A 16,695-nucleotide genomic window follows, 5' to 3' on the forward strand; every position below is an offset into this window, starting at 1 on the left:
TACACGAGGTGAGCATCTTTGAATCTATCCATCTATGATCTATGCCTTCTCCCATCTGACTTCAGTTGAGAGGTGGGGTAAAACCTGAACCGATTGCCAGTCAATCACAGGGCAACAATGGCCACTTTAGAATCTCCAGTTATCCTATCATGTATGTTTTGGCATGTGAGAGGAAACCAGAATACCCATACATGAGCACAACATGCAAACTACACACAGAAATGCTCCAACGGAGATTTGAGCCCTCCATCGATGAGGCTGAGATGCTAATCACGAGGCAGGTGACATGTTTTAGTGCTATTTTTTCTGATTCTTTGAAATTAGTGAGTAACAGCCGCCTCTCAAGAGGATTAATTAAGGTTTCATGACCGACCTGACATGTTGGCATTATGTGCCATATATATTAAGTGCATTATTATATTATATTATGCAATGACGGCAATGCAATTTAGTGATGTTACTCTGATTTTGTATGTGTATTATATTTGGTTTTGAAGGACTCAAAGATGTGTTTATTTGAGTTGATTTATATAAAATTAGACTTAGCTTGTTGGCATGGTGTGCCTTTTCTTCGGTAAATTTAGTAAGATTTCATACAAAAATTAGTTGACTGCAATTAGTAGAAAATGGACCAGGCGATTGACCTCAGCAGATGTGAGCTTGTGCGATGGTGTGTTTGCCTGAGTGGTTATGTAGACCGAACTTTGCCAATTTAGTAGGATTTCACAGAAAAATGAGTTCACTGCAATTACTAAAAAAAAATGACAAATTAAGCCCCTGAACTGTAGGATTGCTTTTGCGTTACCAGATGTGCTGATGACAGATGTTTTAGCGATATTTATCTCATCCGCAAACATAATGATATCCTCAGAGACGGGTATGCGCTTCAACAGATGCCGCCAAAATGGCAGTCAAGCGAGTCTTTGGCGATAAAAAAAGGCAAAACTCTGGCAAAGACATCCAGACAAGTGCCTACACTGACCATTTCCCCGTTGGCTTTCCACACCTGACACTTTTCTTCCTTTTTAGCTGCAGCATTGACAGATGAGTCAACACATTGTCACCCACTCCAGCCTTAGCGCCTGCATCCATGCCGCCTTTGTAACACACACAAAGAATGTGCACACTACATCCAAGATGAGAGCCATTTGGATGCTGAGTGCAGATCGCCAGTGATTCACTCGTGTCAGTGCGAAAAGAAGAAGAAAAAAAAACACAAAAACATGAAATATACCAACGACAATTTCCAAGTGAGGGTCAAATAAGCATGGACGTTTTTGCTCTCCAATCCACATTTTTCCAGTCAAGAAGTGTTCTGAATAAAAGCATCAACAATGCAGCTTAAAGCTTGTTCGTGTTTCTTGCTGTGCTGCACCTCCAAAGATGCTGCCACCTTTAGTAGTTTTCAGCAACACATCAAGGTCATTTACAACCTAGGGCGCCTCCTCAGTAAATAAGACTCATAGCTTTCACTCATGAATCCGCATGATTGACATATCCCGGGGTGCGCTGGCCTGCTGGATGCCGCTTTGATTACAGAGTGACTGGATTTTGCTCTGGAATTTAAGACTTTCTCGCTCCACCAAAAAGGCAAGACATATTGCATCCCAATACAGTATGTTCAAATGACAGCTCGCTAACATGGGAGAAACGTTGAAGAAGATGAAGACTGCCTGTCATCCATCACTACGCCACAGAGCAGTGCACCCTGCAGTGAGGCAGACACATGCAGAACAGAATAATAATGTGCAGGCTCCATCCTCAACCTGGAATAATGTGATTACACTGCTTCTTCTTTTTTTTATCAGCATCTCGCATCATCCGTGTGACGCCCATGCAGCCACAAACCACTGTATCCCACATATACCAATGCTCCTTTACATCACATTACATCCCAAACCCCCCTCCTTCTCCTCCTCCTCCTCTGCGTCCATGGGGGCCAGTCAAGTGTTGCCTTACAGGCCACATTCCCATGAGAAAGTCAGGGTTACCATGCCTCTCGCATTGCACACAGGTTGATAAGAATAGCAGCATCGTTATAGCCAATTGATTAAATAAAAGCCTTACCGTGCAGTCACTTCCGAAGCACACTCGGAGAATAAAGTCTCTCATACAGTCCTTGGAGCGAATAGGTGAGAAATGATTGCACTGAGTCCTGGTCTTCTCTGGCAAAAAGAAGAAAACGATCGGTAATCTTCAGCGTGTTTGGTATCCCGATCCACGCAAGGGGATGGAGGGATGGAAGTCCACTGGAGTGTGCAGGAGAAGAAGGAGGAGGATAGAGGCGTATTTCTTTTCCGCCTGTCTCCTCCCGTCCCCTCGCTCTCTCTCTCTCTCTCTCTCTCTCTTTATATCGTTATCTTCCTCCCCTGCTTTTCTCTCTTCTTTCTGACTCCACAAGCCACGAATGAGAGAACTCTCCTATGAAGGGTCAGCGATGACAAACCATTTTTTTACGCAGACACTAAGTGGACGTTCGCTTGATGAGAGCGCACTGTTGCAAAGAAGGTTGGCACAGGCGGGCGGGGTGAGCTTGACGATGGGTGGGTGGCTGTTTTGGAGGGGCTGGGAGGTGGTGGTGATGATTTCTGCCTGCCAAGGGGATGCACTGGGAAAAAAAAGAGAGAGGAGAAGGGCTTGAGCAAGTAGGGTATCTGGTGGAAAACATGGAACTGGATTACACTCCGAGATGTCTGGAGTTAGGGCTCCACCTACCGTGTGCACGCAAACAAACGCACACAAGGAAGGAGGGGGTTCTGAAACTTTGGAAGAAGAAATAACTTTGTTTAAAAGTTTTCATTTCTTTGCATTCGTGTTAGTTTGCAAAGTGTAATTAACACACTTTGCATGAAAGTGTATCATGAACACGCTCATTTTTGGGGCTGTCATGAATATGCATGCATGGCAATGTTTTGCAATCAAGGAAAGCGCAGCAAAAATGCAACAAACACGGCGAAGTATCAAAGCAAAGGGTGAAAAATAAGTAAATGTCAATAAAATATCATTTTCCTGCAAAACCTTGCCAGAAAACCAATTGGAATTTATATTAGATTTATAGTAATTTGAAAATTGCATTGCAAATCCTATTGGTGGTTACAGCTTCAGTGTTAAAGGTCTTCAAATAATCATTTGGAAATTCTATATGGCCCGCAGGATATAGTTTGCCCACCCATGCATTTTGTGAACAAGCGGTAAAGAATTTTTATGTTTTTTTGGTCAATTTATAGCCAGATTATAGATAGAATAGAAAAGAAACCACAACAAAACCCCAAATATAATTATTAGACGAATATATCACTTACAGAGTCAAAACCTAGAATTATTATGTCTGCAATTGCCCAACAAGTAAAGTATTCGCTCTGAACAACGGCTGTTGTGTACCTAATGTTGTGTCCAGTCAGGGCAGAGAGGATCAGAGGTGGACATGCGCAGTCGCACTGGCAACCTCTCAACTGCTCTCTCAAATGCCAGACAATGCCTTCTAATGACTTGTTGCCCCTAGAAACTCTCTGTTTTGGTGTGTTTTTTCCTGCATCTAGCGATAAATTAGAGGGGAGTGCGACCGTCCAATATGTCGCGTCGTGGACCTGTTGCTTAAGTCTACTGATGGACCATCCAACGATGACCGTCTGTTCGTCACGGTAATGGACGCAACAAGATGCTATAGCTGTAGACGCTGCATGCCAAATTAAATAGCTAACGTGCCTGTTTAATTGATTTTAATCATGTTCATATTGATGTCGTCCCGTCAGAAAATAAGTAAAATATAAGGCATGAAGGACATGTAGGGCTTTACTCACCTATCTGTGGTCCTTAATTAGCTTTTCAATGAGTCGTTGTCCTTGGACACTTCATTAGGTACACCTGTGCCATATAATGACGTCCCAGTACAACCTGGTACTGAGAATATTCCACGTTTTCCGTGGACAACGTGACGTTTTTGTTTTTCAACACAGTTGTTTATATTGAACGTGTTCTTGTTTGAGGTAACTGCTTTTAGAAAATTACTATAATATCACAAACAGATATCAGTTGCACATGACTGCAGACTATATCCATATTAATAGACATCGTTAAATTAATACATTATGACAGTGTCAATCAAAGCTAAGCATTATTATGACCCCCACCCCTGTCACCATTTATGGTAGTTTAATTCAAACATTCTCAACAAAGTTGTATGTTTTCATTTCACTTGTACAAATCATCATGCCCGAAAAGGAGCAAGAAGAAGCAGAGCTTATTTAAGCAATAATGTGTGATTATGGATATGTTGCTCTTTATATCCCATACAAGCTGGTGCATATAATATTGTGAATTTTAATTTGGCTAATTACATGCTGATAGAGAGAAAATACTGTGTTTACTAGTTATCATTAGATCTAATATATGGCATTGTTTTGTATTATTATATATATTGTTTCTTCTAGTTTCTCCTTTGTAAATAATTTTCCATATATGAGAACAGATTCAGTACAGGTCAACACCACTGCAAACAGCAACCACCATATAACCATATTGTTCAATCAAAACGGAGCTTTATTGTTAGATTTATTGCTACAATGTGCAGGTGTACCTAATGCTGTGGCCAGTTGAGTGAGTGTATTATTCTATACAGGAGTGATTTGGAGTCAGTGTGTCAACATTAATTACCATCAGGACCTGGTAAAGCCTTTTGGTGATTTAAATCCTGCTAAAGAGCATTAGTTGACAATCCATTTGCCTCTGAAAGAATGGAAAAAATAATGATGTCAAGATAATGAAGCGTCTTGCAGAAAAGATGTGAAATCCATTTGGATTGAATATACTGTATTTGTTTAATTATCAGGAGAAGATTATGCTTGTGTGCAGTGGCAATAGTTGCTCATAAGATAGATGATTACAAGGATGCTGTTAACTTCCACAAAATAAATTACAAAATTATTATTTTCTTTTCTTTTTTGAGGTGTTCATGATGTTGGTGCCAGACAGACGATGACATTTAACTGAGACATAAAGTCATAAAGGAAGAGGTCATCTGAGCAAATCTGTGATGGAGATCATGGGTAAGTAGACTGTAGAGTTCCCTGTATGATATGACGCTGCCATGTTTAGAACTTTCTATTAGAGGTGTGTGTGGCCGCACAATGAATGGCTGGTGCTAAGCATGTGGACCACACAGTCAGGAGATCGGAATATCCTGGTTAGGTTTAGGCAGTGTGGAGTTTGCATGTTCTCTCCTTGCATGCGTGGGTGCTTCGGCTTCCTTCCACATTCCAAAAATATGCATGTTAGATTAATTGGTGACTTGGAATTATTCATAGGTGTGAATGTGAGTGTGAATGGTTGTTTGTCAATATGTGCTCTGCGATTGGCTGGTGACCAGTCCAGGGTGTAACAACATCCAGCATACTCCTGCAACTCTAGTGAGGATAAGCAGTATAGAGAATGGATGGATATTAAAGGTGTCAGGCATGGTTGCCATAGTAAAGACTACGCAGGTGTCTCCGTGTCACGACGCTCACAACTTTCTGGTGAAGAGCATCTTATCCTTCTGCCACATGCAATTACTGCAGTTGTGACACATGCTCATTAGCTGCGGCACCACTAAATACACCAGGGCAGCGTGACCCGATATAAAATTTCAGGTCAGCGTGTCTCCTCCCCAGCTGTTGTTTAATGTTGACGTTCACAAATACAGTAGAACCTGTTCCAGTCAAACTGTTGTCCTTTGTTAACTGCAGAGGCAATGTTTTAAGTAGCATAACAGTCTTAATGACCATACAAGTAGTATGTATACATCGGTGTTGTGAGTCTCTTGCTTCTGCCTTCTGTTGCTACTGTGGCGACCACCTCTCTTCATAACATACCTCATGCATCGAAGAGATCTGCTTGACAGTTTAGCGACATGGTCGCTATATTTACAGAGTAGGGATGTACATACATCAAGTGAAAGATAGGAAGTGTTTATTGTGTTATGCATTTATTTGGTCAAGCAGTCAACAAGTGTGAAGTAGAGGCAAGTGGGAGAAATACCAATGTGCAGTGTAGGTCTGAAAGCTGCATAAATCTCTCCACAATGCAACTCAGTCCGTGACCAACGACAGAGTCAAGAAGGCACACTCCTCCATTGCCCACCTGAGAAATAAAAACCCACCAAAAGAATAGAAAGATAGATAGAAAAAGGCATAAAGTAACTAGAAAAAGCTCAAATGTAGATACTAGTAACTAAGAAAACCACAAAGACATGTTTTTAAATATATGTATTTTTACAATTAGAAATACATATCAGAAGACAACTGGACAGCTCTGATATACTAAATAGACAAAGACAAGTGGATAAGACAAAATAGTGAGCTGGATTTGTTCAACTACACCACTAAAAGCCAGGATTTCAAGAAATGCTGCAAACATTTGACAGATAGTACAAATGGCCTGTGAGAAATACATGTTGGAAATTTTGCGACTTTACGGAGTAAAAGATGACTGATCATGTTTTCATTTATAATACCAGACCATGCTAAACATGGGTATTAAGGACACACAGCCAACTCATTCAGGAGAAACCATGTCGCTAAATAATATGCACACAAAAAACACATTTCTGTGCAGATACTCAGCGTGCCTTGGAGGCTGTGGAACGACTTCAAGCCAAACTAAAGGAGCGTGGTGAAGCTCCCGCGCAGGAGAAACTCAGCCTGCTGAAGACCGTTCTGCGGAGCCCCCTCTTCCTTCATATACTCAGCTTACAGAAGGCCCAACGGAAGCCCCCAGCCAAGGTACGACATGAGCGGAAGTGTACTGTGTGTGTGGGGTGGATGTTTGCTGAACATTGAATAGTGAAGAAGGTGCTGGAATCACTCCCAAAATACTGAATGCAGGAAGCAAACCGGATGAGTAATCAGCTTACCTTGGCTTACCACTAAAGCCTGAAGACATAGAGAAGGAGTGAGAAGGAGGGGTGAAGGAAGAAGTGGCTATAGTGTATGTCATGTCAAGGAGTTTTCAAGAGACATACATAACATTTTACAAACAAGTTTTTGTGTGTGTGGGATGTGGTCCTGGTGGGTGTGCTAACAAATAGTTATTGACAGCCATTAGCATTGTACCGTTTTCAGTGTCTTTTTGCATGGAATCGATCAGGATGCAGTGAAGGTCTTTAACTTATGTTGCTTGGCAGCTCACCATTGGCTTAGTAAGTGTGATTAACCCTTAATAGGTTAACACTGTGAGACAAACAGAGGCATTACTACGTTTGAAAGGGAGCATGATTCTGTTAGCTGTTTACTGCTCATATGCCAGAAGGTTTTAGGAGGGGTTTGGTCTTTGGTCTCACCTTTGCACTGTTCTTTCCTAATCCCAGTTGTTACTGATTGATCTACTCTGCCCCAATTATTGAATTGACACAAATATGAGATTATAATAACAAGTAGTTTTTCCTACAAAAAAGTCTGAAAAAGACCAGTTGTCTTCTATTGAGGACCTTGCAAACCAGAAGGTGGTCAAACGATTTCCCGTGTGAGTCAGAGCTTTTCTTTCTGCCACTTACATTGATTTGGAGAGATACAGTTTCAACACAGATACCGACTGGATAAGTGTTCCAAACATTGGGCAAGTCAGCAAACAATAGAGTTGATGCTCATTTGAGGATAACGGTGAACAGAGTTGTTAAATGACTGTACAGAATGAAGTATGAAATATGGTCTTTTTTTAAATGACAGTAACAATTTTAGTTAATTTTTTGATATTCAAAACATAATTTTAAAACAATGATTAATTTTGTCTTTTTGTCATGTCTTTGACAAGAGGACTCATCTTATATGTAGTTGTTGTCTTACATTCAAGTCAATACGATGGTGTACTAGTAATATATTTTTTTACACACATGGTTTATTCTGTTACCTCAAAGCAAAAAGATATTGTCTCTAATTTCATGGCGCAGCGCAGGGTGGCGCAGGGAGCGTACCACTGTGTGCAGCCAATTTGGTAGACTGGGCTGCGCCGAGATGGGCATGGCTGTTCTCCAGTTCATCTTGGCGCAGTGAAAAAGACCGCCAGCTCCAACCTGGTCTATTCTCGGTGCAGGCGAAGCGCACCCTGCGCAGTGGTAAATTGGCTGACAATAGGTGTTCCATGACATCTAAGAGGAGAGTAAATAATGGTAGTGAATGATTTTCTTTTCAGTTTTCACCTTGCTTGAGGTCAGTAGGCCTGGAGAATATCAAATTCTTAAATTTCTTCTCATGCACATCCCTAGTTTTACTATTGGCTGGCAACTGGCTTTAACTTAATACTGATGGTAGACAGAACGTTGCTGCTTTTCACCCAACAGTCTATGTGATCTTTTGCAAAACAAACCATCCAGTGTGTTACCAACTTACAATGGAATTACTATATCTGGAGCTGCAGAGTAACCTTCCTTTTTGCTTTCTTTTAGTTCACACATAAGTACTCTCTCATGTCGGAAATGTCTCTTCTGATGCTTTAGCTTTACTATTTCCATCCTTCAATTACATGTCACACTCATCTTATTTCTCTCTGTCTCCATATATCCCCTCTACAATTAATGTCTCCACCTCCACTATCTCCTTATCACCCCCATCCATTCCACTCTCGATCTTCCCACCCCACCATTGCATCGATCAATCCCTTTCTCGTTTATCTGTGCTTTTCCTATCACAGCCAATCTGTCTTTCCTACCTGAATCATCACCATGGCACACTCATCTGTTTTTCAATCCTCCATGGTTTTCTTACTACCAGGGGAAGGGCCTTTCCAAGTCAGTGTCCATGAACTGTGGCAAGTGCCAGGGCATGTGGATGGACACGAAGCTCAGTCACAGCGACTCCTACACGTGGGCCATGGAGAACCGAAGGCCCAGCAGGTCGCTCCACAGGGACGGAAGCGTCTCCTCTCTGGACTCGCAGGATCTGTCCTTTTCAGACATCTACCCAGACAACTGCATTCACATGGAATCACAGGTACTTCAAATATGAGTCATGAGCACACACTTATTCATAGTAATGGGAAGCAATCTTCTCCCATGGTGCTCACTCCATGAGATGATGCAACACATCGCTTTTCAAAATGTCAATTTGTTAGAGAATATTACTTGAAACGGCATCAGCTCTGCTGGGTATTAAATTGTGTGTGTGATTCTGCTCGGCTTCCTTGATGTCACTTCAGGTTTGTCTGTTTGTTTGTTAGTACTGCACACCCCCTCGAATATCCCGGACCATGTCAATGGGGAGAAATCTGTCTGCAATTGCTCATGAGGTAAACAAAAAAATAATGTTCAAAATAATGTAGTTTGATGTGTAAAACAGCATTCATCTTGTTATTCTTGTAGAGGCGTCACTTGGAGATTATAGAACTGACCAATGATGGGAAGGGACTTGGCTTTGGTATCATAGGAGGTCGGAGCACAGGGGTCATGGTGAAGACCATTTTGCCTGGAGGAGCAGCTGGACAGGTAATTCTTCCTGTATCAGGTGCTACTTTTATGGTGTATCTGTCTGTAGATAGTGCATACAATCGTCCCTCGCCACTGTATCACAGTTCACTGTATCACTGTTTTCTGGTTGAATACGGAAACCACTGCTGTAATGTTTGGTGAGATACACAAACGACAAACTTCATGGTCAGAACAACAGGCTTTTATTGTAGGTTTCAATTCACAAAAAAACTCAACTCTGAGCCCCGTTCTGTCTGCCACTCACTCTGCTCCCCCAGGGAACATATTTATAGCAACATACACAAGTCTTATTTTTGTCGTAAATGGTTTTGTTCCTGGTATTCTGTCTACTATGTTGGGTCATGCAAGTGTAAAGATGACTATAGGGATGTTAGTTGACGTCTAGAGGGCTCTAATAATGTTAAAAAAATAAATAAAAATAAAAATATTTGCATTATAAATACTAGAGAATCCTGCTAATTAACTTATCGTACGGCCAAACTGTGCCCAAACAAAGCATACAAGCATTGGTGAGTCAGTGCCTAGGAAGAATGGATGGTGGTTCTTTTTGTTATTGTTTTGTGTTAACATTTTTGGGTGTCTGGAATGGATGAATTGTATTTACATAATTTCTTATGAGAAAAATGTATTGTGGTTTTGGATGTTTTTTTTCTCTGACTTTTTGGAATGGTTTAATGATAACAACCCAGGTTAAACAGACATTTTCCAGCTTCTGATACTACCTCAAAGTTGCATATCTGAAAATTGCAGGATCAACTTCATTCCACCCATGCCCTGCTGGTGCTGTTTATAGAGAGCATCCACCCTGAAAAAGGCAGATAAATGGTGACTTTTACATTCAAGCGCGAACAAATGTTCCACTCAGCCCGTTGAAAAAATAAAAACCCTCTAACACTCATCAATGAACACCTGACAAATGTTAATTTCAGGTTTAAATGGAGTTTGGTATGATGTTTGTTTCTAATTTAAGCTCACATTCTGCTGCCTCCTGCTTCTCTTTGAATACAGATGTTTTCCTGTTTAATGTTCATGAGAAACCAAGTTCAATGTCTCACCTTTAATGAATTCATTACAGAAAAATGTGTTCTGATTAAATGTTGTCACCCCAGGATAAACGTCTGCGCAGTGGAGATCAAATCTTACGCATTGGTGACACAGATTTGGCTGGCATGAACAGCGAGCAGGTGGCGCAGGTGAGGTCTACTTTTGTCAAGATATGTTTGGGTTTTTCTCGTAAATTAGATAGTTAGATACTAGTTAGAAGTTAGATACTTTACTCATTACAAAGCCAAATTATTGTTTTCTCATTATTTATCTAGAAAGTATTTATTTCTTGTCTTTGCACTTGGACTAGGTGCTGCGGAACGCTGGTAGCAAGGTGAAACTACTCATCGCCAGGGATATCACCAAGGACAACCTGTCGTCTCCTGTCCTCAACCAGGAGTCACTTGATGGCAATGTGTGTTAACAACGACAACCTAAATAGTTGAATTCATTTCAACATATTGTTAAATCATTTTGAAAATTAGCAAATTGTTATTAATACACTTACAAGCACTGTGTGCTTATCAATGTAAACAATATTGTCTTTCTCTTTCTGTGCAGCCCAGTAACTCGATTGATGACTATGAGTACAGTGTGCAGTTCACTAAAAACAGCAGGGGGCTTGGATTCACTATCTCCAGCTACATAGGCGACCTAAACTCAGGTAATATTAATAGCTACTCGAGAAAATGAGCACAGCTAAAAATATGAGGTGTTGTGTTGAGCTTGTTCCTTTCCTCTTCAGTATACAGTGCTGGTGTGACAGTGAAGAGCATTGTGAAAGGCAGTAGTGTTGACCAAGATGGACAAATCCATATTGGCGATGTCATATTATCTGTAAGTAGTAAAACAAAATCAAATCATTTCATCTGCACTAGAACCTCTAAAGTTAACTATTTTTTCCTTTAAGAAATAATCTAAATACAAATAAACAGTCCCGATTTTAGCATTACATTAAATTTTAGCTGGAATGGTTTTCATACAATCTAAGTGTAATAAGGAATTAACCGTTATTACACTCACCCACTTTCAAATTGCTAATTAATATAATAATTATTATAATTTTTAAAAAGACGGACTATAGCATAGCATTGTTAGCCTACATCTTCTTGCATGTTGCTTCTCGAGATCTATTTGTCCAGCACATTTTGTACCGCAAGCTACCCTAAAGTGCTTTTTGCATACACAGAGAAGAGACAGGGAAGGACTGGGAACAAAGAACAAAAATAAATATTCAAACGCAAACAAATAGTTCTCCTGGCATTTGGTCCCACATTTGAGTAGCATCCAAGACCAAGTCAGCTTGTTTAGTTTGACGTCCTGGTAGAGCCGTAGCTCGGTTCGCACAATGTCACAAAATCAGGTTGGTCTTGATTACAACTGGGGTAGCAGCAGTATGGTTAAGCTAAAGCCTTAAAGAGATCTGCTGGCGGTTCATTGCAGTACATACTGTAAGCCAGCTTGAGAGGAGTGCTTCACCACATGATGTTTTGACATCTGTGTGTCTCAGTCTTGTGAGGCTTAAATTGCTATAGGGCTTAGAGTTGTGGTTCCCAAACTTTTTACAGTCTCATACCACTTAACAAACTACCTTGGTGTGAAAATAAAACTAAGGTTACTTTGTTGCCTCTTTGAACTTTTTAGTGCAACATTTTGTAGCATTTCAGTGCTTCATCTCTGTTTTGTCACTTGTGTGGTCATCCTTCACCCAGGTGGATGGGGTGAGCCTGCAGGGCTGCAGTGAGCAGCGTGCAATGGAGGTGCTGAGGAGGACAGGCCCTGTGGTCAGACTGAGACTCCTGAGGAAGGCCGTCCGTCTGAGTCATATCTTGCCCCCAGTACCTCCTTTACATCCCCTCCGACACTCGCACAGCTTCCACGAGGGCAATCCCTACAGAGTGGGCCTGAACAAGATCCATGAGACAGGTAGAAAAGTATCTGGGGCTTCTTTTTTAGCTGATGAACAAACACTACACATCTTAGACCCTTTACCAAGATAATAATGCTCTGTTTTGGCACATACCATCAGACAAATATTTTCAAACAATTCTACTGGACCTCAACTGTATATTTAGTGTATACGGATGGTGTGCACCGTTATGTATTTCATGCCGCCTCTCCTCTCAGGAATATGTTCGCTGCGTGAAATTTCTCGTCGTGCAGCATACGCCAACAGAAGACCCCGCCATGATTCCAGAAACGGTAAACTCCTCTTTAGCTCTGCTACACTGCAGTCTGGAAGTGGATGATGAGACTCGCTCTGATACTCTTAAGTAGGCTCAGGGAAAAGCAATGTAGCGGCGAAGCGTGCTCTTTGATGAAAGTCTATTTATAGTGTTGTGCAATCATGTGTTTATCCAACTCATTCAGCTCCTTCCAGATGATTTTGCCTCTCAGCCAGCCTGCCTGCATACATGGTTTTATTTAGACACTGATCTTTTGGCTTGATTGGGGAGCTCTGTTAAATAAGCCTTGATTGCTGTCATGCATTAAAGATAAAATATTTGCTTGCCAAGAAATCGGATGGTGGGTGTGATACAGCACTTGAGGGTCTTTCATGTCTGTGGACATCTTGCATTGCCACAAAGAGAGTTATAGTGTCTGTTCTGAAAACCTGATTATGATGTGTGTCCTTTAGTTAATTAATTGTGCTAAATGTGTCTTGTGATCACAGGAGTGAAATTGACACCAGCAGAGGAAAAAGACCTAAGGATGAGGTGGCAGCATGCAGTTGGACCAAGATATGAAGTTATAGTATGTCCTTATGTAAAGATGTTAATATTGTTATGGTGTGCATCGGTGTTGTTTTCATTTGATCAGTACTATATGAGTAAATGCAGGTGATTTGTGCAAATATTATCCCACCCAAGTTTGTTTTTGCCATACTACACTAAGTCATACTTTATGATGTTGCGTATTTGGGCGTTTATACTTGCTCCTTGCTACTACAATAGAATTTAATCTGCAAAACATTTGATTACCTAATGTGGGACTATTGTTTCATCACCTCGAGCAGTATGCTGAAAAGCAACAACAATGAGCCTCAAAAAAGTAAAACATGTCGAAAATGTCATAACCATCAAAACTGAATAGAGAGATACAATTTCTGCCCATGTTCAGATGCCAAGTACTGTTACAAACATGCACAGTTTGAATGTGGGAATGTTTACGTATCCACTATGCATACATTAGGTTTGTCAACTGGAGCGTTTCAGTGAGACAAGTGGTCTGGGCATCAGTCTAGAGGCTCGGGCCGGACATCATTACCTGTGCTCCGTTTTACCTGAGGGTCCTGTTGGGCAAAGTGGGAAAATCACAACTGGAGATCAAATACTAGAGGTAAGAAACACATATGTACATAAATATCAGTAATGCTTAACCTTTCAGTTTCTTTTGTTGGTCTGTTTGACCAAAGTAGCATGGCTGGTAATGTGTCAATGGAGGGCCGAAGCACTGCAGGTTTTCTCTCCAAACCACTTTCTCTAGCAGGTGGTTTAATTGATGAGGTCTTTCCCTCAAATCGAAGGTGGTGTTGATCATTAAAATGACCTGCTATGCTGACGGGATAGAAAGAAAACCTACAGGGTCTCGACCCTCCATGGTTTGAGTTTGACATTCATGATAACGTAGTGATTACAGTATATTTCTGCATTTTTGTCCTTATAAGCATTACCGGTGCTTCCTTCCTCCGCACAGTGATTTCACATAGCAACATAGAAACAAATGCTACTCCTCGCTTTAACTTCTCTAAACTCCATCCATTTCCTATACCGCTTATCCTCACTAGAGTCACGGGGATATGCTGGAGCCTATCCCAGCTGACTTTGGGCGAGAGGCGGGGTACATCCTGGACTGGTCGCCAGGGCACATATAGACAAACAACCATTCACACTCACATTCATACCTATGGACAATTTGGAGTTGCCAATTAACTTAACGTGTTTTTGGAATGTGGGAGGAAACCGGAGTAACCAGAGAAAACCCACACACAGGGAGAACATTCAACACTCCACACAGAGATGGCCAAGCGGAGATTCTAACCCAGATCTTTCTAAACTCCTGACTGTATGGCCAACATGCTAACCACTATTGCACTGTGCTGCAGGATGGGCAAGATTTTTAAAAAGTGCATTTTTCCTTTAAGTGGGTAGAGTTTGCACTGCTGCAGTGTGTAAGTTCATCAACCCATGCCTATCGATCGCTGCAAAAAGTGTTCCATGAACAATTCCTATTATCCAAAGCTGTAAGAGATTGGCACGGAACTCTACTGTCCTCCTTTAGTCCAAATCTGTGTCACAGTGCAACACTTTGATCTGTGCCTCACAATTTCACCATGGCAAAGCTGATTCTCCTCTCCATTTCTAAAATCAGGCCCACAATGTGCCTGTGTACTTGCTTTCTGAAGGGAGACACTGTAGTCTGTGACACACAGTTCATCTATTACATCCAGCTAGTATTTCCAGAAAGATTATGCAAAAGATCAGGTGAAACAACGTATTAAAAAGGTTTCAGCAATAGGTAAGTTTTCCAATTAATCATGAAATAATGAAATAACGAAATGGGAGTCCATCCATCCATTTTCTACTGCTTAGTTTTTTTTTTAAATGTGTCCTTAATATGACACACCGAGTATATCTTCTTTTTCAGGTGAATGGGATCCCACTCATTGGAGAGACACACAAAGAAGTGGTCAACATCCTAAAGGAGCTGCCTATGTTTGTTTACCTGGTGTGCTCTCGTATTCTACCCCCTGCCATTCCTGACAGTGACGAGGAAGAGGAGGATGAAGCCCAGCTCACCCTAAAAGAGCTGCTGGCTGAGTTCAATGACAAGGTGAAATATCTGAACGGGTAGATGTGTGGTAGGGAAGGATGACAATGAAGGGCTTTGCTTTTTACAACTAATGTGTATGTTCTCCTTGTGTTGTCCCAGTTGGACCAGGGCTGTGTTATTCCCTGTCCTACAGCGGAGGACATCACAAAGCGCGGTGTGCCCCCTATGTCGCCTCCTTTGGCCATGTGGGAGAGAGAGGCGCAGGTGGTAGAGCTGGAGAAAGGCGAGACGGGATTGGGCTTCAGTATCCTGGACTACCAGGTAATAGACATGCCCCTGAGCCTTTCTAAAAATAGATCAGACACGAATAAGCTGTAGTCTTAGAACATCACGGTGGCTTCTGTGAAGGTAATAAGAAAAGGCAAGCTCGTTTATGTGAAACTCTAAAAGAGAGCTCATCTGCAAAAATGGGCTAAAACTTTTTAATGAAACCACAGTTGCACAGTTAAGAATTTAAAAATGTCATAATCAAAACAACCCAGCTCTCACAGATAATTAAAAATAAATTTAAATTCTTCTTGAAAAAGAAGCCAAAGTCGAAGAAATCCCGGAGATCAGGTGCCTTAAATTGTAAATAAAAACCTAGGCCTCCTGTTTGTAAATCCTTCATGCATACTGTAGCTTGTAAGTGAGTGTGTCATCCATATACATATTCAGTACAGTACACTGCACAACTGTGCAATGACAATGAAGCCTATTTTATTCTATTCTATGTCTTGCAGGATCCGGAGGATGCCACCAAAACAGTTCTGGTCATCCGCTCCTTGGTACCAGGAGGTGTTGCTGACCGAGATGGCCGCCTGCTCCCTGGAGATAGACTCATGTTTGTCAATGAGACCGATTTGGAAGGCTCCAGTCTGGATTACGCTGTGCATGTGCTGAAGTCAACTGGTTACGGCCCTGTGCACATTGGTGTTGCCAAACCACTGCCGGTATGTTGAGAAAGATCTATTTTATGTATATTTAAAGAAGATATAGGCCAGATGCTAACAATGCTTAGTCTCAAGACTACCAGACTATCAATGTATTCACTGTAATACAAACCTTTTTGTCACGTTTTGTGACACTCTCACAGTGTCTATATGCAGTGTTATGGTGCAGTGAAAAAGTGTAAGTGACATGGAAATTCAGTGATGTCTTCATCACAGTCAGCTTCGGGATATCATGAATAACATACTAGTTACTGTACATTCAAATTCTTCTTATTATTTTTAATTATCAGAGGTAAACCAATTACTTTAATAAGTGCACTCTCGAGAATACTCTTTTGTTGTGGACTGTGGCCTAGAAACAAGGAGTGCGGGGTCCAGTTACAGGCCATCTGAATATTTAATGCCGCTCATAGGCCACACACTAGAAATGGA

The 16,695-nt window shown here is 41.3% G+C and overlaps 2 protein-coding genes across 11 annotated transcripts in view; one reads left to right on the forward strand and one right to left on the reverse strand.

The window, feature by feature from the left end:
- Nucleotides 1-3,915, reverse strand: part of adgrl3.1 (adhesion G protein-coupled receptor L3.1) — a 156,984-nt gene extending 153,069 nt beyond the window's left edge. For all 5 annotated transcript variants that reach the window (XM_078793289.1, XM_058085631.2, XM_078793288.1 and 2 more), the window contains exons 1-2: nucleotides 3,801-3,915; nucleotides 2,068-2,608 (exon numbers count right to left, since the gene is read on the reverse strand). The gene's annotated coding sequence lies outside the window, so the exon portion shown is untranslated. The remainder of the gene's footprint in view (nucleotides 1-2,067; nucleotides 2,609-3,800) is intronic.
- LOC131137511 (multiple PDZ domain protein) overlaps nucleotides 3,398-16,695 on the forward strand; it is a 40,689-nt gene continuing 27,391 nt past the window's right edge. For 2 of the 6 annotated variants that reach the window (XM_058085563.2, XM_058085573.2), the window contains exons 1-17: nucleotides 3,398-3,641; nucleotides 4,946-5,045; nucleotides 6,592-6,758; nucleotides 8,742-8,960; nucleotides 9,187-9,255; nucleotides 9,329-9,451; nucleotides 10,564-10,647; nucleotides 10,809-10,913; nucleotides 11,060-11,162; nucleotides 11,244-11,335; nucleotides 12,211-12,424; nucleotides 12,626-12,700; nucleotides 13,173-13,252; nucleotides 13,691-13,837; nucleotides 15,146-15,331; nucleotides 15,431-15,592; nucleotides 16,054-16,263. In XM_058085563.2, the coding sequence (XP_057941546.2) occupies nucleotides 5,033-5,045; nucleotides 6,592-6,758; nucleotides 8,742-8,960; nucleotides 9,187-9,255; nucleotides 9,329-9,451; nucleotides 10,564-10,647; nucleotides 10,809-10,913; nucleotides 11,060-11,162; nucleotides 11,244-11,335; nucleotides 12,211-12,424; nucleotides 12,626-12,700; nucleotides 13,173-13,252; nucleotides 13,691-13,837; nucleotides 15,146-15,331; nucleotides 15,431-15,592; nucleotides 16,054-16,263 (2,049 nt within the window). In that variant the 5' untranslated portion in view covers nucleotides 3,398-3,641; nucleotides 4,946-5,032. Of the gene's footprint in view, nucleotides 3,642-4,945; nucleotides 5,046-6,591; nucleotides 6,759-8,741; nucleotides 8,961-9,165; nucleotides 9,256-9,328; nucleotides 9,452-10,563; nucleotides 10,648-10,808; nucleotides 10,914-11,059; nucleotides 11,163-11,243; nucleotides 11,336-12,210; nucleotides 12,425-12,625; nucleotides 12,701-13,172; nucleotides 13,253-13,690; nucleotides 13,838-15,145; nucleotides 15,332-15,430; nucleotides 15,593-16,053; nucleotides 16,264-16,695 lie in introns of those variants that run through there. The other 4 variants (XM_058085593.2, XM_078793286.1, XM_058085610.2 and 1 more) reach the window with 3 other exon arrangements.

This window comes from Doryrhamphus excisus, linkage group LG9, assembly GCF_037039965.1.
Source record: "Doryrhamphus excisus strain RoL-2023G ecotype Guam linkage group LG9, RoL_Dexc_Guam_v1.1, whole genome shotgun sequence".
In the NCBI taxonomy this organism is placed as follows: Eukaryota; Metazoa; Chordata; class Actinopteri; order Syngnathiformes; family Syngnathidae; genus Doryrhamphus; species Doryrhamphus excisus.